Source organism: Pipra filicauda, unplaced genomic scaffold (assembly GCF_003945595.2).
Source record: "Pipra filicauda isolate LSUMZ 115617 unplaced genomic scaffold, ASM394559v2 scaffold273_size1055052_pilon, whole genome shotgun sequence".
NCBI lineage: Eukaryota > Metazoa > Chordata > Aves > Passeriformes > Pipridae > Pipra > Pipra filicauda.
This window is the reverse complement of record NW_024104391.1, coordinates 107754-128815: the sequence shown is the minus strand read 5'-3', so window position 1 is coordinate 128815 and position 21062 is coordinate 107754. Positions and strand designations below refer to the sequence as shown.

The window sequence follows — 21062 nt, the reverse complement described above, 5'->3', positions numbered from 1 at the left end:
TCTTTGAAAAGTTTCTGTGAGTTAATGTGCTGTACTGACTTTACTTTGATGCTCTTGCAAATGGATGAACTTTTTGTAAAATGATGATAAAAGCAACTGTGGGTTTTCCAGATATCTGAATTTGTCTTGGTTTGTACTGCGTGTTGCACTGTGTGAAACATATTGTGCTATTTTGGAAGACCTGTGGGCTCTTTGTAAATGTATGTTAGAATGTATGGATTTTAGAAGGACGGTGGTTTGTTGCTTATCATGTGCAATGTCAGAGTGCTCTCCACTCTCTAAAATGTTCACTGGGAAGGAGTGACTCCCTTTCCTTGGAGAAGTCTCTTGCTGACTTGTACTTTCTGTAAGTATTATGGCCAGAGTTACAGTGAGTTTTGGCTGTTTGCAGCACTTCACACTGGGTCATCCTTGGATCTCAACCTTGGACCATATACAGAATTAACTGTCTTTTTTTTTTTTTTCCTTACTACACCCTCCCCCCCCTTTCCTTAGTTGCAAAAAGTCTCTCACGAACTTTGTTTTCACATGGAACACAGTACTTCTCAAATGTAAGAAATATCTGATGTTCAGCACTTTCTGTATGAGTTAACTGAAAATTAATAGAACATTCAGGGCTTCAAAATAAGCTGTAACCGGTTACCAATGTCTTTCTACTGTCTTCCAAAAGTAGATAGTAGCTGTTAGTTAATGTACATTGTACATGATGTAATGCACAGAATGTACATCCGTTGAAATGTTGAAAGTAATTAAATCTCCTTTTTCTGTTATTTTTTGCATGTTTGGAGATATTTACACTCTAGTTTATACCTTCTCTCTTTCCACTTGTTTCCTGTAGGAAGCTTTTTGAGCTGGTGGCAGTATTGACTTTTTAATGGTCACTGTTCCCACCTGCTTTCTCTCACTCCATGGTTTGTGCCTGTACAATTGTTTCTTTGGCCCATGTTGAGCTGAAAGAGGGAGCAGGTATGTCCAAAGTTGTGGTGTATGTTGTCGGGAGGGGGTTGACTTTTTTTTGGTTTTGTTCTCTCATCTTTTGTACTGTGTAGCCATGGTCAGCTGAACACTTGTAGGGCTGAAAACAATTTTCTGTATTTGATATCGGAGAGAAAGGTGAACTTGGATTGAATATTGCATGGAATCTGCATGCTGGTCTAATAGCTGTATGTTACTGTCTCTCAGAGAACGTGAGAACATTTTACAGCAAGAGGCTTTTCCTGAGGCAAGGAAAGTGCTAGAATGCTGTTCCTTGTATTTTGATACAAGGTATTCTGTATCTGAGGTGCCTTCATGCATGTGAAAGGATGGAGTTCCAGGGAGGATAGTTGTGAGAAATGATTTGGAGTCATTCCACATGAGAGAACCTCTGAAGTGGATTACAGTGAAGTACAAAGGTTGTTTTTTTATAGTGGGTTTTTTTCAACTGGCAATGACAAGTTATATTTTGAAAGCTCCTAAGTGATGTGAGTTCCTAAATCCAATTTCTCAAAAGTGATTTGACATATTTAATTACACAGGCATTCTTGGTGACTGTACCTACTGTATCATGTAGATAAGTCTCAGTGTGGTGTGTGCTGGTATCTAGAGGACTTCCTTGTGAATGGGCAGAATGATGGGGGTTCTGGTAATTATGAACTGCTTAGAATCATCAAGTTAGTATTTACTTGTGTATCTTATATAAACCTCTCATTTCATTGTGCTGATGCTTTTTTTTGTGATCTTGTATATAATATGGTTAATGGGTAACCATATTATAACATATTGAAGATGGAAAGAAATAGATCGCTGTTTTCACTTGAAAGCTGAAATGCCTGCAGGGCTAACGTCACAGAGCTATACTTTTCGTGGCATTAGCAGGTTTAAAATGCTGTCTGATTCCACGCTGAGCAAGCAGCAGTTTTGTGGCACACTTTTCTGAGTAAGTGTGCAAAGAGCTGGCAGTGTGCCTCTTAAATGTGGCTGGGCCTGGATTTGGCAAATAGCATTTTGAGTAAGATCCTGACATTTGTATGTTTTCTCAGTGTTGAAAGGATTATAGTGCCAGGATTATATCAGTGTTGGCTTAGCTTTCTGTAAGAAACTCTTGTGTCCTGGAAGTCCAATTCAACATTGCAGCCAGCACTTTGTCAGAGCAGGTAGAAGAAAGTTCTTTTGGGAATACAATATTATTAAACTTGTCCAATCCTCAGGACTCCACGGGGAAGGCATTTACTAAAGCATGTGCTAAGAGCAGGAAGAAGAATAATGGTAAACCAAATTACTGAAAATGGCAAAGAGCTATTGCTAAAGGGTAAGTACTTTGTGTTGATACTAGTACCTACAAAGAATTGTAGGGCTTCTAGGACAATTGTTCTGAAACTATCAGTGTAACTTAACTGAAGAATAAAATCATTTCACTTTTTGAAACACAAGGTTATTAAGTTGTTAAATCCATCAAGTTGTGTAGGATCAGTTAACTTGATTGGTGAAGATATTCTCTAATCTAGTTCTGTAAAGTACAGTAGAAGTCTGATAGTAATTTCACATGTTTATCTAGCGATAAATCCAAGATCTGTGCTTAATTGTACACTTAATTTTGTGCTCTGGTGCAACCTAACTGTTGCATAGGTTGTTGTCTGGGAAGGCTTTTGCTGTTTCTTTCATGCAGAACGCAGGCAAATGCAGTCTTTTGAACTCTGAACTGTTTCAGTGGAATGAATATGTTCTCAATAATGCATCTTCCTAATTTATTTTTTGGTAAAATTGCACTTTGTGTCACTTTTGTAGATGCCATAGCTGTTGCTGATTATAAATATGTACATGGTATCTGCTGTGTAGTGCATAATGAATCTTAAGAATCACACCTTTGCTAGTTGGGTAAAAATCAGTAGACGTAAAACTATATTGACAGTGTCAATTTGACAGTCAAACAAATAATGTTATTACATAATATAATAATGAATGAACACCATGTATTCTTAATATACCCATGAATGTCAATAGTTTGGTCTCTAAGCTGCAGTTTCTGATGGAAGTGTGTGTCTGGATCAGGCATGTGAGCGTTCAGTGTTGTCAGTGTAACTGAGTTCGAGCCTGTGTTTCAAGTACAGAAGGTCTCTTTGCTGCCTAAAAGCTATCCAGGGAAAGATCTGTCCTTTCGTTCTGCTGTGCTTTCCTCTCATATAGCCTTATTGTTGCATGGGTTGTTATCTAGTGCGACTTTGACCTTTATTTTCATAAAATACTGGGTCAGCTGGGATTTTATAGTGCCTGCTTTCTGCCACCTTAAGTGAAAAAGACCTGGTAGCTGAAGGTGAACTGGCATTGAGGGTTATTTCATTACCAATGACTCGTTTGTAGTGTGAATGAGTTTTATCTATCTAGATGCAATGCTATTTATTTCCTGCTGCTTCTGTTTCTGATGTAAATATAATACTCCTAATAAAAAAACCCCACACCTAAAATAGCCTACCTCCAACCCAAGAACTTAGTGGAGTTATCAAAACATTTTGAGAACTTTTTTTTCTGAGCTTGGAATGTCACTGTTACTGTCTTGCTACTGCAAAATAAAGAAATTTTTGGTTTCAGTATGGAAAAACATGAAAGTTAAATCATGACTTTCTGGTTTTGCATGAAAAAAGTGCTTTGGATAATACTGACTACTTTGTAGCTAAAGGGAAAATAAGTATTTCTCATTGTCCGATCCATGCTGTCAGCTGCATGTTCTGCTGTTGCAAGTTTGTAATCAGAAGTTTTGTTTTAGAAATGCTTCATGTTTCTGACTAGTTGTGTGCTATTCACGTAGAAGCAAATATTTCTAATAGTCTCTCTTTTTTATTATTATTTAAAAGAAAATCTCTACTTTGGACTGCTGCTGACATTGGATTAGGAATTCTGCTAAGTTGTTGAAAGTGAGTAATTTAAGAAAAGAAGCCATATCCGATGTATGTTCAGGAAACTTAAAGATAATGATATCTGCAAAGGCATGATTGTACATAGACTTATTTGTTGCAGTCTCCCAAATGAACCAAGAAGAAGGTTCCATAACAGTTCTGAGGAGTTCTGTTTAGTCCAGCCACATGTGAGGAACCACATAATTAAAGAATATAAGGAGATCTGGAATGTATTTGAAATCAAATTGTCATATACATGTTTTTTAGATTATCCTGATATGTCAGTCTCTTGATATACTTCAGCAGTACTCTTGCATGCTTGGCTCCTGAAATGTGGAGGTACCAGGGTCCTTGAACTGCTGGCAAAGGCCAAGAAAGGTGTTGAGGTTTTTCTTTTCCTCAGCAGTACTCAGTGGGTGACAAGCAGAATGCTCTGAACATCACCCAGCCTTTGGGAGGAACAGTACAAGTGCTTGGGAAAGCATTATCCTTATTGACATCTGGGTAGGGCTTTCTCAAGAACTGTTTTAAAAACAAACCAAAACCCCAGAGTGTAATAAAAACGGACATGGACAGCTTTTAATATAAAAACTTCATCCATAAGGCTGTGAGCAAATGTCCTCAAAAATAATGTTGTGACTAATAAAATTACCTAGTTATGCAATAATTTCTGTTTGGAGGAATCCCATTGTTTCTCTAACTTTTTTTCCCCTGTAGAATACCTACCGTGGGTGTATGCATTTGTTCCTAGGTCTTGTGAGAACAGTTCAATGTAGCAAACCTATTTTGGCTTTGTGGTCAAAAAATCAAAATAAATTCTGGCTTAATTGCCAGTTGTGAAGAAATGTGCAGAACATCTTGACACATGAAAATCTGGAAATGCATAAATAAATCAGAACAGAACTAACTTTCTTTCCAAAGTGGGATAAATTTTGCATACCTTAAACCACCCATAAATTAGGCTTTTATTTAAGTTAGGCTCTCTTTAGAGGTAATTTGCAGCATGCCAAGGTGCACAGGAGGTACTCCAGGGATCAGTTAATTGGGCCATCTCTTTCTGAGTGAAAAGTGAGCCTGTGTGACTACTTGGTTATAACTGCCTGCTGTTTAGATAGCTGAAATTAGGTTAAAGGAAATCCACAGCAACTACTTGGATATCAACTCTGATTTCTAATCTTAGATTCCAGTGTTACTTGTAGATGGAATATTAAAAGTATGAATGTGTTTTTTTAACTAAAGAAATAGTCAGATTAAATGATGTTCCATGGGCATGAAAATGGCTCGGTTTGTGTCCTTAACTATCACAGGCTTTGTAGCCAGTGATACTTGTGAAATAGTGTCTGAATAACAGCAAAAAGTGGTGTTAGCTGCTAGACAGGCTGTTTCATTACAATATTTTTTACTGTGGTATACATAAAGGGTCTGTACATGCACAGTACAATTAAAAGTGAGATATTAACTCTCAGGCTATTCCAGAAATTAAATTATATTGAGGGGAGGCGTGTTGAGCTGTCCTTTGAGCTGGGTTTTCTAGGAAATACATGTGTTGTTTGTCAGTTATAGAGGTAAGTAAACCAACAGGTTTCTTTGTCAAGCTGAGCATTTCAGTTCCCGCTCTGACTTGTGCTCTGATTCGCAGTAAAATTATTTGAAGAAATTTAGCCCGTCACTTAAGATGTAACTCTTGACATTTCAGGTAGGGAGGATTATGGCAGACCTGCATGCCATCATCACAGGTCACAGCCGTATCTAGAGCTTTGTCCAGCTTCCCTGTCTGAGGCTGTTCCACCTGAGATACTGTGAGCATGGTGTGTGTGCCTCTGCCAATTGGCATTTAACTAGCTCAGATTGCCTGTAGAAGCAAAGTGGCAAAAGTTTGTTATCAAAGTTCAGCCCTCTTCAGAATTTTTTTTCTTTAATATTTTAAACCTTATTGTAGCTTAACTGGCATTACTGTTTCAGTTCCTGTGTTATCTCTGCTGGCCAGACTGAAGCTGGTCAAACTATCTGTGCCTTCAGCATGCCTTAACTTGCCAGGTGGATAAAGCTTCCATAAGCAGTAGGTGAGCATTTCTGACTTAGTCGTGTCCACGTGGAAAAAATCTGCAGTTGTTTCAAGATGCACTAATTTCCACTTATTTACCTGAACATGATGAAGTAGGGGAGTGGTGGTTTTCTATAAGGGAGTTCAGAAGCTGACAGTAGAGGAGAATAAAACCTTGACAGGTCAAGCCATGCAACTGCTCTTGCCACCTTCTCACAGGGATGGTTATTTTAGTAGTCTGGCTGAGTACACCTTATCGCTGTGAACCTTCCTGCTCTTTACAATAATCTCGCTATGCCTAATTGTTCAGCTTTCATTTATCCTCACTGATCTGTTCTTTAGTTAATTTCATATATGTTTTGTTTGTAATGCTCTCTAAATTCTGGTTTTCATCCCTCAGTTACTAAAGAAAATGCAATGGCTCGCACAAAAGACTTGCATTCAGCATGCTCAAGCAGTGAAACTATGTCTGTCTCGCCTAATCCTCTCCTAGAAGGAAAACAGTAACATGGATACCGTCCTCTATGTTCTTAATCTTTTTCTTTTCATTTTTTTTAAGTAAAGACAACATTAACCTTTTGGAGAAGAACAAAATAAAACCAATCAGTAAAATATCTGCTACGGATTTAGCCACAGTGTTTTTTCTCGGCAATGAGATAAAAGGTAGCCAAAAGTTTGGACATCCATTTGTTGCTTTTATTCTGTCTTCTGAGCTTGTGTTTGTATGTCTGGGAGTACGCACACTTAGAGTTTGTAGGTTTTGTTCATGAACCATCTTTAATGTTTTAAGGAACTCAGGTTATCCATATGATGAGGAACTTGTTCTATAGATCTGAGTCCATATCTGAGTAGGGGAGCTCTAAAATGTTCAGGGAACTATGCTGGAGATGTTTAGATAAACTGTATAGTTGTAGTGGTGGCTGCAAATAGAATTATTTGGTTTGGAAGAGAACTGGTAGCATTCAGAAATAAAATGCCTTAATTATTGAAAGATAATGAAGACTGAGAAGCACCGAAACAAGTGAAGAGGAAGCATTAGCCTACTTGGAATAAAGTTTGCCTGCCTCAAATTTGAGATTAATTAGGCACTAAGGCAAATCAATTGTTCTCTATTGCAGAGTATATAGCTCCCTCTTTAAGAAATGTTCCTTGCAAAACAATCTTGCATGATGAAAACTAACACCACGTAGCTACTGGCCAAGACCAAGACTTGATAACTAAGAATGTGGAAAACTGTATGCATGTCAGAGGATGGTGCTTGCCCAGGAGACTTCGTGCTTCAGAATGTAAACTGCCCTCGTGTGAAGCTGGGGCAAGAATTCCCCAGAGTAGCTTTCCGAGGTCACATCCACTCTCTTCCAAAACTGATGGAGATAACAAGCTCTTCCCGTGCAAGTAAGTCTGTTGGAAGCTGCTGGTATTGCTTATTAGCAGACAGATTATATCAGACAAAGCTTTTATTGCAGTGCAGTTTATATATTGTGCTGCAGTCTGTTCCGTTCTGTTTTGTCAAAGTACATTTGTGATTCTTCTGGAGGAAATGGTCATCTGCTATAGGTTTTACTTGTGAAATGGAAACAGAATATGGAGAGAAAGTAAGATGAACACTTTAATTTAGAACATGTCTGAAAAGTAGAAATTGCATTGAACATGCAAGTGTGGTGAAGGTGATTTTTGGCTGTCATTTAATTAGCTGTATTTAACTTAGCAATGTAGCACCCTTCTTGAATCAGCACACATCTCTGCAGCACCCAGTTCTGCTTAGTGGTGAAGTGAAACTAGGGTGTCATTGTAAAGAACTTGCATATAAATTTACGCTCCTTCACTTCCTGTTGAAAGTGTACAGTGTTTGAGAGGGGCTTTAATGTGGCACTTCATTAGATTAGTAGGAAAGGCCCCTTTTATTTTTGCATTGTCTGCAGTAATTCATAATCTGTATGTTATTACAGGATAATGGAGCTAGCGCTGTGAATGTGGTAAAAAGCCAGTTGTATTTCTCTGTCGTCTAGAGGAAGATGTGCCCTAGCAACTGCAAAACCAATACTCTATTTCCAGTCACTAGTTCTACTAATGTTTCTATTGCAGTTTGCTTTGTTTGGGCTTCCTGTGTGCAGGAAGGTGTATAAAGCGAGCACACCAAGGGGTCAAATTTGGAAGGAAAATCTGATGGTGATGCTTGAACATACAAATTGAGAATGAGAGAGAAGATGGAAGCTCTTTGAGAGAGTTTCTGAAGAGACCAATTGTGAAAAATTCACTGCTGATAAAATGAAGTTGCATCTGAAAAATAATATCAATGAAGTTGAAGATTCATCTGAAGTCACTGGTCTTTGTCAGACTCGGGGAGATGGCATGAAGTGGTCTTTCTTAAATAAGGATAGCTTATATCGATGATGGTAATGAGCAAAACAGTTGTCATACTATATCTGAGATTGAAAGTATGAGTTGTCTTGGCAACAGTGTGATTTTATATATCAAAAGGGTGAGAATTTCTGTAAGCATTACAAGTAAGGGAATGCCCATTTATATTGACTTGAGACAATAGTAAAATAAGGTTCCTGATGGAAGAACAAGGAAAACTAGGACAACAAAGAATTGATTTAAAAATCACTGTGATTGAAAAAAAAAAATCAGTCTGATATTTCAAACATTCAGTCACCAGAGCGAGTATACAGGACCCTATATAGTATATAGGATTTCCTACATAGTATATGAGCAATGAGGAAACAAATCAGTTGCTCATGACCCTACTGTGTTTGGTAAAGTGTAATGGTGAGAAGATACTGTAGAGACCAGTCTTGAAGAATCAAGTAGGCTATTTCTGTTGCTGTTGTCATCATTTGCACCATCATTAGTGTCCAATTTAATGAGTAAAATGTATATGGCAGATAACTCCATTTCCTCAGCAAAAATCACAAATGTACTTTAACCACAACAAGAAGGCGGGACTGCAGCACAGCTTAGAGCACCGCAGCAAAATTGATCTGCTATAGTCCTGCTGCCAGTGTAGACTTAACAAATACAGCAAGCAGGGAGTTTTTGCAGATTTTTACCTTGCTGAAGTTGATAAACATTTGATTTTGATGCTGTATGGTTAAGCTTACTGATGTTTTTCTAGTAAAAAATTTTACTATGTACAGCAAAGTGAGCATTTCTCACATGTAGGTGGGATCAGCAAATAAGCTGAGCCCACTTGTTCAAGGCAGCTGCTAATTAACATTTTGAGGTTAGTTGTGTCAGAGCTGTGAGAAAGGCAATAGGCATGTAAACACAACAGACTGCTCTCTACCTATATTTTTGATCAGCTGTTTACTTCCAGAGGCTTGAAAATCCCTCTGTTTTTTGTGAATATTGTTTTTCCAAAAATTTTGTTCAAAGCACGGTCAGCAATTTCCAGCAAATTATGCTGCTTTCCATGCATCCCTTCCCCTCAGTAAGAATAGTACTGAATGTTCTCATAATTTTTTGGCTTATAACAATTACTTTTGTAACAGTGCGGTGTGTGCTGATCCCTGTGTGTAGGGGAGGACTCTTCTGTTTGCCTGTTAAGTTCATATTGCAAGTTGATTCAGATTTCAGAGGGCACAGATATTTTCACTTCAATTATATTAAAATAATTTATTGTAGTATTGCTGAATTAATTACCTTAATAATTGAAAATACGTGCAAAAAAAATCCAGCTGTTTAATGTCTTGCTTTTGGTGTGTTCAGTGTACAATACTTCTTTAACTTGCAGTATTTTCATTTGGGATAATAATTTTTCTTTCATTTTTAATTTCTTTAGTGGTTACTTCTTTTGTAAATAGAAAAAAAAGTGTTCCTTGGATTGATCCTTTCTTAAGGAGATGCTCTTGGAAATCTTTCATTTGTATTGGCTGAAAGAGTAGGGAGTGAAGAGGCACAGGCAGAAGAAAAGAATTTTTGTTTGTTAAGCAGAGTGTAGTGGGAGACGTAGGTCTGAGAATTTCTGAAGATGGAAATCAATTTAATCTCTTTTTTTTTTTTCTCTCCAAAGGTTATTTTAAACTATAGTGCCCTTGTTTGTTTGGGTTTTTTTTAAGTTACTACTTGTTACAGAAAGCTCTACTGATCTTCCATGTTATCATTTTTTTAACATTGTTCATTGTGTATGTGAATGCTCTGCTTTTGCTGTACTTGATGTTAGGTTTTAACTTTAAGAGGAGTCTGAAGAATGCACAGTCTAAATGTTCAAAACACAGTAAGGGTAAAGGCATGATGAGTGTGTTAAAGTCTGGGATTAGTGGACGTAATAAAAAACAAACAATAATAAAAAACAAGGGAGGGAGTGCTTTGGTATCTGTCTACTTGTATTGTACTAACAGAATCTAGTCTTTGAAGTCTTACTAAATCTACCTAATCAGTTTGGACATAATGGCTCAAAAGTTGCTCTTAGCGTTAATAATGATTTCTAAGTGCATGAGAACTGTCTTATCACTTGTCACTATTCTATGTAAGAAATAGTTATAGAAGTGAGCATTAGAGAATAAAGGCACATAAAGCCTTGTAGCTGTGACCCTACTTGTAAATTTTGCTTTGAGGTGACTGTTTATTCTATTTTAATGAGATACAGGAGTAGAAATAGAAATAATTCTACCTTTAGAGTAACACCTCTGATAGTGCTAACGTTGCATAACTTTAGATACTAAAATAAACAAATTCAATTGACTAAACAAGTTTATTCCCTATGGATTTGTCAAGGTTACAAAGTCTGTCTTTCTCTGCTTATTCAAAACCTGTTTCTTTTTTTCTTTGCAGGTCATGGCAACCACAAAGAAAACAGTCCTTTCCTGAACAGTACAGAAGCGGGCAAGGGAGGTGATTACTATGACAGAAATCTGGCCTTGTTTGAGGTAATTTCTAACTGGTTTTTATACTCCTAATGTGATTTGTGATCTTCCAAAATGGGAGGGATTAAGCACATCTTTCTCTCTTACATGCTTTTTTTTGTGGATGTGTGTCTCTTGTCTGAGGTATCAGCAGGCAGAGATACCCTGTGTGATGAAAAAGCTCAGATATTCTGATCAGTTTGGACTGTGGGGCAGAGAGAAGTGACTGTTTCCATGTGGAAAGAAGGAGGACCAGGCGCTCACACCAGAGGCCAGTTGGAGCCACACCAAGCCCAGCAGAACCCTCCACACCCCCACCTCACTGGCACTGCGTTAAATGCCAATGTGTTACGGCACACTAAGACCTAGTTTCTCAAAAATGTTTTCAGAAGCTCAGGTGCTGGGAACTGGTGCAGAAGGACTTTGTGTGGCTTTCCAGCTGGGCTTCTGAGTGACAGCTTCACAGCAACATTGGTTATACGTGCCCCGTGTTTCCCATTCTGGGAGCTTGGTGTGGGGCAGCCTGAGCTGGTTCTGCACCCTGACGGGTTGGTACCTGCACAGTCTAGCAGTGTGGGAAAGAGCTTGGGTAAGCTGCTGCTGCACAGGAGTGCACCATGGAAAGACTGCCACCATGTTTGCAGACAGCGTGCTTGAGGTAAAAGACTATGAGGCACGTTCCCAGCTGTAGTATCTCCTCATTCCAAGACACAGTAAATCTGTGATCAGGATAAACTCACTTGTAGGTTGTGGAGAGTTGGGTACTTGAGGCAGGCTGCTGCTACTCACATGCCTGCTTTTGCCATAAGCGATAGCACAGGACCACACCAAGTTTGCAGGCTCTTCTGTGGGACTAAATAGTGGGAGGAGCATCCTAAAGGCCATGCTGCTCAGCTGACTGAACAGGAGACACATACTGTCTTAACCTCTTTCTGTGAGGAATTGTAACCAGGTTTTTAAAGATGTGAACTACTGCAGGTCAGATCAGAGGAAGAAGTAAGAAAAGGGGTGCTTGGCTCATGGCATCCCCTTAGGGATGATCCCATTTGGCGTCAGTTTCTGCATCAAGTGCAAAGCACATAACAATAACAAACCTGCTAGAAACTGTCCATGGTGATACATAAACATATGATAAAACTGCAGACAGCAAAGTTTGTCTCAATCAGTTTTTCCTGTGTGGAAAGTTGTTTCTCTTTACCATGTGTTACTTACTGTGCAGACATGTAAGAGATTTTAATTTCAAAGAGAAAGGGGAAGGGAATGATTTTGTTCTGGTTCTTTTTTCCCCTTGATTTGATCCCTCTGCTTTGTTTGGCAACTTGACCTTTTTAAAAGTATGTCTGTTGATGTCAGTTGACATTAGAGATACATGCAAGGTACACATTCATTTTCTTACAGTGCCAAGGCTCAGACTTCTTTATTGGTGTAATTTTGCTTTTTAGCACCTAAGGAGAAGGATGCAGTGCAGACCTTTTGGTATAGCCTTTTGCTGTCAGAGTTGCCATCCTTTCAGAAAATTAAATCCCCTAATCAGTGGTTCAGGCACAATGAAATAGTCATTCCCTGGATGATTTTCCTGGTGTGTTCCCTGGTAGCCTCAGGCATTCCAAGGAAGGTGGGACCCCAGTCTCTCTTCATAAATGCTGTGAACTGCAGAAGTTGAGTAGTTGTCTTTTTCCACAGGAAGAACTTGATATACGACCAAAAGTGTCATCTCTCCTTGGCAAGTTGGTCAATTACACAAATCTTACCCAAGGTGTTAAGGAACATGAAGAAGCAGAAAGTACTGATGGATCAAAGAAGAAAGTATCAAAAGTAAGTAAAGATTCTCTCCATGGCCAGCTGATAAATGGGATGATTCCTTATGTGATTTCTGGGGAGCTGTGCTGCTTTCTGCTTTTTCTTAACCTCTGTTAGGAGCCATGACAGTGTTGCAAAGAAATGGCATAGAACTCTGTAGGGAACCAGAGGTTACCAAAGAATTAGGGCAGATGTAGTGGTTAAGCACTGCACACTACAGTGCAATTCCCTTCGGTTGGTGTGGATTTAGATAAGAAGGGGATATGAATAAACAACAAAACAACACCCCTCCGCCCCCCAGCTTTTTCCTAGTGCTGTTTTAGCTGACCAGTGCTATCTAACACATCTCTACAAGCCTGGTAGGTATGACACAGGATTTGAAGGAGGCAACACGCTCCTTAGAGTGGTGGGTGGAGGTCAGATTGAACACCCTGGGGCAGCTCAGGAGTCATTCTGCTGTTAGGCACTTAGGCAACTGAATTCTGCCCCAAAGGATCTGCATTTAGATGGTTTGCCCATTTGGGCCAGCCTTGTAATAACTAAATAGCAGTTGAGGCTTGATTGTTGGTAGTTAGATTTCTATCAGGAAGGGAATATTTAACTGCTCCTCTTCTCCTCTGGCAGTCCTTCTGCAGGTGTTTTGGTTAATGCCACACCTGCGAGTGGTGTGGTTGCATTTTATGGCTCTTGCAGGCCTGTCAGTTTGCTTGTAAATTCTGTCAGAAGAAAGATTTTCAGGAAGCTAAGATAGCACTTGAATTCTGCAGATCTAATAGCGCTGCCCTGTCAAAGTCTGAGCCATTTCAGAAAGAGATGGCAGTGATAGTGTTGAAAATCAGCAGTGTTCTCACAGAACGTGCATGTTACCCCGTGCTGAACACCCTTACTCACACTCCAGCTCCTTACTCTGCACGGTTTTACACTGGGGTTAACAAAGTTGTTTAGTCAGCATGAAGCTTAAAATTCAATTTTATCCGACACCACATGCACTAAAGTGCTGCAATACTGTGGTCAATATCATCACAGGACAGAACGAAGGTCATCTGGGTGCAAGAACTGCATTCTGGTACTATAAGTTGACATTAAAAAAGTGTGGTGTTAACATTTTTACATCTAGATATGATTTCTATAAGTGCTTGTGTATTTTCAAGCTGTTTCCTGCCGTAAAAAAAAGACCATTGTCCTTGTTAAAGCTTTGCTTCTAGGGCAGAATAGAGTTTAGGCTTAATAACTGGATTGTCCTGAATTATGCTTTCCCATGTCCCAAAAATGTGTTTTTGCAGACTTCTCAGATGTTTTCTGTAAATGGGTTTGGTAACCACTCCAAAAGTGACAGTATCATCCTGCATTAATATCTCAGTATTTTCTGTGTAAACACTGCAGTGTCCTTAAGGGAGTCTTAGCCTCCATGTCTGTCTCTGGGATAAATTACATCAGCTGCAATATCATAACGACAGTTTATATTGCCATGAGCAATATAAAATTTTAAACATCTTGCAGACTATAAGACGATTGAATATTAACTTGGCCAATAATTACAGCCATTAAACCCAGAAAATTCAAAAGCAGTAACTACAAGGCTATGGATTGAAGGTATTCAGAAACTGTGCAAATGGGATTTTTCTACACATTTGTTTTTAATCATCTTCAAAGTATAAATCACCGTGCTGCTGTTACTTTATCCTTCCCGTTTGAGCATGAGTATGGAAGTGTGGCAGTCCACCTAGCCCCTCAGCAGGTCTGTGTAAGGGCCAGCATTATGAATCCACCTATTGCTAAATCCTGTACTGGATGTGCTCAGCAAACATGTACCCAGCCAGTGTGACAAAAAGTAACCTGCCTGTCACTCACTGGAATTGGCATCTCATAGACAAGAACTGGAGCAAGGCTGATGAGCAGGTTCTAGATCTGATATTCAGAAATGAACTGAGGAAAGCAATCCTTTCACTGAGTGTTTGTAATTCTCTGAGCAGGCAAGACAGGTCTCTCTCAGTGAATACCTTTCAGTGACTTAGCACACCCCCGCCCACCAAATCAGATCCTTTTAAATTCATGTCATTTCAGTGCAAAACATCTTGATATGAACATATTATCCTGTTTCAGCATCCCCACTAAATATTTTTGGTAGTAGCATTCTGTGTTAGGTACACATCAGGTACAATTGACACAACTCCATGTAATAAGGTAGAATGGGGTTGCTTTTTCTTTTCTAAATACAGTCTTATAATAAAGCACTTAATAGTCACAGTGCTACAGAAATATCCCCTTCTCATGATGGAAAAAATTAGATAAACTATTTTAGTCCATGTATATTTAATAAGACAGTTCATTTCTGTGCTGTCTGTCTTCATGCTACAGAGCAACTATAAGAGCTGTCATTGCTGATCAATGTCCCTGAGCCCTGCAGCCAAGTGCTTTAATAACCCATCATACCGGCACAAACGAAATAGTGTCCTTCAGACTCAGATCAATATTTATATAAATTATGTGTCTGCAGCTGATGAGAGTGAACAGAAACATGATCTGCATCACTGAAATAGCGACTGTTTTCGAGATTTTTCTATCCCTTCTTGGTTGTTCTAAAACAGTGTTCTTCAAAATGTCTCTGTGTTTTATTTCCTTTATTCAGCATGAGGTGTTATATTTTTTCATTTGGTTGCTGTTGAGGCTGAACATAATAATACCCTTCTTGTTTCAGATTGTATTCCGTTTAGACTTCAGCACTGGTTTAGTATCACTTAGTGATGGTCAGATGCTATAAAAAAGGGTCAAATCACTGCAGATTACCGATGTTAAATATTTCTGTGCACGAGCTGGTTCAAGTAGCATTTGTGGATCATTCTTTCTTGCAAGTATTTTTTTGCCACAGGGTAAGAAAATCTAGACTCAACTTTTATACCCAAGATACGCTTAGTAAGACTGTGGCTTGGGTTTTGGCTGTGGACTGACACTTATTCATTTCCTAGGCTGCTCTGCTCTGCAGTGGTCTCACAACTATACAACTAATGTACAATTTCTCTTCCTCTGTGGCTGAAGTGGGCTTGTAACTTGATAGGTGTAAGAGGTCACTTAAGAGGGAGAGGGAGAAGATAATGGAACAGTGGAGCAAAGCTGCAGGGACACAGGGCAGAAGAGAGGAAAGAGCTGAGCTAAAGTGAATTCTTATGCAAAGGAAGCAGGTGTTGGGAAGTGTGTAAAGGGTAGGCTGAAAAGTCACCTGCTTCACAGTTTGGAAGACTGTCATGTAGAATACACAGAATTGCTTCTTCTGTGTAGGAGCAACAGGTTTCTTTCCTTTTCTCAGATGCCAGTTTTGACAAACTGTTTAACTCCTTTATCTCTGACATACCCACACATCTGATAAATTCACGTGATGCTGGCTGCTGCGTTCAGAGATGTTGTGAGAGGAGGGACTGGCGGATGAATGGTCAGATAGATGATAAAATTATGTGGAATGTGTTCTTGAGAGGCAAAGCGTGCATTAATTTAAGAATGGGAAGCCCCTGTGCTGGGCAAAATCTGCCAGTGCCTGGCAATATTTAGTCATTTCTCAGTTACTGTTTATGCAGTTGAATACAGTGTGAATCAGATGAAGGTGTTGGAATCAGAAGTATCTAAACCTCCCCTTCCTTGAGGAAACAGGTACACTATAAATAATACCCTGTGAAGATTCTCTTCCACAACAGCACTGGAGCAACTCAACAGTAAAAAATCCTTACCTCGCCCTGATCAGGACACTTACACACAAGTTTCCTTTCTGTTACTATCAGAAGACAACAATTCCTTTTGTCCTTATACATAATCCTGATAAAGCTGATCAGATGAGTTCTTTAGGATGGTAATTTTTATACAATGGCAGGTTATGGTTTAGGGAAATTTTTTTTGTGTACTATGGCACTGGAACAGCTGAAGAACAGGTCTGCCCCCATGTTGGTAAGTCCATAGGGTTACTTCATTGCAAACCCTCAACATGTGATTCTGTTGCCTGCTTTACTTCAGGAGGTTCACACGAGTTGTAGTGTGTATGAGGTTGATCTGTTTTAGCTTTAGTCACACAAGGAATTCAAAGCTGACTTAAAAAAATTCAGTCAGCAATTCCTGGCATTTCTAACAAAGAATAATACAGATCATGCTCTTGGGCACAGTTTTCTTTCATCTCTTTCATCTCATCAGGGCAGATTCCTAATGCAGACGAGAAAATTCTGAATTGTAACATGTAATTGCAAGTCAAAGCACTAAATTCCTAGGCTTCTTATTTTGACCTGATGATCTTATAAACATTTAATTCTTCTAGGATTTTGCTTTGTGTACTGAATACACTATTGACTTACCCTAGGAAAAGGTTTTGACAGCCATTTTATCACTTTAAGAGTAATGTACTTGTCTTTAGTCATTAATCCAAAGCAATAGTAATTATTTATTTAAAAAGGTACACGTGACCTGTTTATTTTTGCATTTAGCTAATGTTGTGTGGAGTCAAATTTGAATAAATGCTGTAATATCCTTATCATTTAAATGATTGTTCAAGAGTTTCTTTAAATGTTGTCTATCTATAATATATTTTGTAATTCAGGTTTATAGAAGGGAGTATAAAAAGGCCTAAAAGCCTTTTAGAAGTTAGACTCCATTCCCCCTGTGATATAGAATTCAATATAATTTTAAATGCAAATGAAAACCTCAGAAGGCAGAAGTAATGAAATGTCTTGGCAGGAAGCCACAGATATTTGGGACTCTGAAATGCTGCTGGTGTCAGTGTGCCAATGCGGCAAACACTTTTTTATCCCTTGAAATGAAGCCCTTACCAGTGGCACTGTGATGTCATTATTTTGGATCTTTGACAATAACTATTTGGGCAAAGGAGAATTCTGCAGGATGCTATGTTGAATGCCATCCATTCACTTCCTGTGAAGTCACACAACTAACCTGTATTTTCTCAGTTGCTGTCAAAAGTAATTCAGAGTCTAATGCTGACATTAAACATAAGAAAAGGCAGAACTATTAGTTTTACATGGAATACATAAAATGGAAGAAAATACGTTATGCATGTCTCCAGACTGCTTCCAAATCTTTTCTAGTCATAGCATCGAAAAAGTGTGTTTTCCATGGCATGAATTTATAAACCTGGGGAGTAGGGTAGGATCAGTCTTGCTCTGGGTCTGCAGCATTTGACAGGTTTCATACTTGAATATCTGTAGATCTACAATAAAGCAAATAAATATATTTTTTGTTGTTAGTAATTGGTGTTAAATGCTAAAGGGTAATTACTTAAAATGTGAAGATGTGATAGGATCAGGATTTTGCTCAGAAATTCATGATTTTGGAATTTGCTTTGTGTTTTGTGGAAGTCCAGCACAACAGTGTTTGAGTGTGTCTACCTTATGTTTCCCAGGTTTCTACCATTTAAAAACCTGAACTTCTAGGCTTTCTTGGTTATCTGTGCTTTGAATAATTTCAGTTAATGAATATAAACTTCTTTTTTTTCAGTCACCCAGCATGGGCACCCTGATGGGGGTGTATTTACCATGCATGCAGAATATCTTTGGGGTTATTCTCTTCCTTCGACTGACTTGGATGGTGGGAATGGCTGGAGTCCTTCAGTCTTTCCTGATTGTATTGCTTTGCTGCTGTTGTGTAAGTATTTAGGTAGAATAATGCATGTGACGTAACCTCTGTGAAACTGTTGACAAACTTGGAGGGGCAGCATTGTATATGCTTGTGGAAAGAGAAGCCAGATTTTTGCCAGACACACTTCCCCGATGTTCATAGCCGTGGGATTTTTTTTTTTTTTTTGCTAGTACTTCTAAAACGACAAACTTTTATCTAGTGTAGATACAGTCTTAAAAATTGTGTTTCTTCAGCACACAACTGTTTTCCATGCCCGTCCCAGGTGGTGGCTGCCTGCTCTGCTGGACTAGCCCTTGTTGGAATTGCAGTTCTGCAGATGGAGGGACACCTGTGTTCTCTTGCTTTGTCTGGAGACACCCACTGTTTGACCTGATAAAGCAGTGGCCATCCCTCAAACAGAACTCTCAACAGCTCGATGATTAAATTCCTCCTGCCCTTGTTTTTTTTTCTTTTAGATAATGACAGGCAGAATAAATAGAAATAATGTATCCTCTATGCAGTGGCAGCTTTATTTTATCAAGAAATAAGTTATGTTTTAAAAAATGTTGTTGACATAATTGCTTCCTTTTCCCTGTTTTCCCTAGACTATGTTGACAACCATATCAATGAGTGCTATTGCCACAAATGGTGTTGTTCCAGGTAAGTGTAGTTAGCGAATCTCATTTGTGCTAAAAAAAGAAAAAAAACCCAAACCCTAAATTGCTATAAGCTGTTCACATGGTTTTATTCCAGAGGAGTTTGCTTAATCCAGGATACAAAGCCCGAATTCCTATCTAGTATTTCTTCTTAGTATCAATAAGGCTAAAGACTAGCTTATTTGATTTTTCCCTCTGTGCTAACAAAACACATACTTAATTGAATCTCAAAATAGCAGATACACAGTATAAAAATCTGTTGTATTCTTGTTGTGAATATTTAAAAACTTAATAAACCACAATTTTATTCTCACTTTTCTTTTTTCATAGCTGGTGGCTCCTATTTCATGATATCTAGATCATTGGGGCCAGAGTTTGGTGGAGCTGTAGGGCTGTGCTTCTATTTGGGAACAACATTTGCAGGAGCAATGTATATCCTTGGTGCCATTGAGATTTTATTGGTGAGTAGTACCGGAGTAGTCCTGCTTTAAAGACAAATAACATATAGAAAGTACTCTTGTCCCATGTTTGTGTACACATTCACAGGAAGAGACTAGAGGGTCTCCAGTTTCGTGGTGTCCAGTTCTGTACCATTAGTGCTTCCCTTTGGAAGCTGGGTGTCCAGACAAGAAGCTCTTCTGACAACACAGGTGGAAGTATGACTTAATCCAAGACTCATGGTCACGATTGATAAAGTTGGCTCAGTTGTTCTACTGACGTAGAACGGGCTGTTATCTCTTGACTTTTCCTGTTAAGATGAGGATTCCCAGTGAAGAGCATGTTGTAAAATGGAAAGTGATTTACATTGCCAGTATAGGTACATGATCCCGGACAGAATTCTCTTTCAATGTTCCTTCAGCTTGCTTTTACTTTCTCATTTCAGACATATATTGTGCCACAAGCAGCAATTTTTCATCCATCCGGTGCCCACGATGCTTCCAGTGCCATGCTAAATAACATGAGGGTGTATGGCACTGTATTCCTCATCTTAATGGCAGTGGTGGTCTTTGTAGGTGTCAAATATGTAAACAAATTTGCTTCCCTCTTCTTGGCCTGTGTAGTAATATCCATACTGTCCATTTACGCTGGAGCTATCAAGTCCATCTTCGATCCACCTGAATTTCCGTGAGTAGTACTTCTGGATGTGGGTATAGCTTTGCCTATGGGTCTGGAAGTTGGGGTTTGATGGTAGGTTACTTACAGCTTGTGCCTAATGCATTGTTGAAGCTACCTTTTTTGTGAATTACTTCCAACATTTTTAGCTGTGAGAAACAGGGCACCTCTTAGGAATGTGATGGTGGGGCCATGGTCAGGCCCTGGTCTGGGAGCAGGCTGGTCTGCCACATGAGGAGCCCTGCTCTGCACACAGCCATATGCTCCTTGACATGACGGCAGTTAAACATGAAATACAGCTCCTTAAACTCAGAGCTGGAGCAGCAGTAATGTGGAAATGTGTTTTACCAGGAATGCAAACAGTGTTTTCTGATACTGCTGACAAGAGATGAATAAAAAGGAAATAGAGGAGTTGAATCTATATAATTATTCACCTCTGAAAGTGCTGTGACCATAACTAAGTACTTGCAATGCTCAAGTGCTCCCTTTGGATATTTAAGGCCCAATGATTAATAGTGTTTTAAAACAGTGAAGGTTTACATCAGTAAAAGTAAAATAGTGTCTCTGCCTTCTCCTCATTATCTCTTGGATTATTCTTGCATGTTTTCCCTATCTTTCTTCCTTCAGTTGTATTCTTTTTTTTTTTTTTTTGAAGTCACTAGATAGTGTATTTATTTTTAATTCTGGAGGGGAAGGCTTCTCTGAAGTTACAGTTCATGGGCCTGCAAAAATGGTCCTGTCTCTTTTATTTTGCTGGCTTCAGTGATCGGGAAGACCCGTGAAACAATTAAATGTACTAAAATGGAAGAAACTTTTTTCTTTTCCTGTGGGTGTTTTCTGACACCGGAAGGAGAAGCTGAACGAACTTCTGGCAGCAGCAAGCTGTTATGTTGGATCACTGTGTCTTGTGGAACTGTCTTTGGAGAAGTAGATTAAAATTTTTTCAGTGCTGGAATAAGTGATGTTTATGGTGAGGTGAAATACAGCAGGCACTGGAGGATGTTAGCAGTTATGCACAGTATCTTCTGGCAAGAAGACCCTTGCTTATTGTGATTGAAATGTATGTTCCTAATTGTGGAGCTAAAATGTCAAGGGTCATTCAAGTGCTACTATACAGAAACTGGGA

The 21062-nt window shown here is 38.9% G+C and overlaps 1 protein-coding gene across 4 annotated transcripts in view; it reads left to right on the top strand.

Annotated features, from left to right (window-relative positions):
• SLC12A4 (solute carrier family 12 member 4) overlaps positions 1 to 21062 on the top strand; it is a 46969-nt gene that overhangs the window by 9598 nt on the left and 16309 nt on the right. For 2 of the 4 annotated variants that reach the window (XM_027749985.2, XM_027749983.2), the window contains exons 2-7: positions 10693 to 10787; positions 12447 to 12578; positions 18048 to 18194; positions 18773 to 18827; positions 19154 to 19284; positions 19707 to 19948. In XM_027749985.2, the coding sequence (XP_027605786.2) occupies positions 10693 to 10787; positions 12447 to 12578; positions 18048 to 18194; positions 18773 to 18827; positions 19154 to 19284; positions 19707 to 19948 (802 nt within the window). Of the gene's footprint in view, positions 1 to 7066; positions 7312 to 10692; positions 10788 to 12446; positions 12579 to 18047; positions 18195 to 18772; positions 18828 to 19153; positions 19285 to 19706; positions 19949 to 21062 lie in introns of those variants that run through there. The other 2 variants (XM_027749986.2, XM_027749987.2) reach the window with 2 other exon arrangements.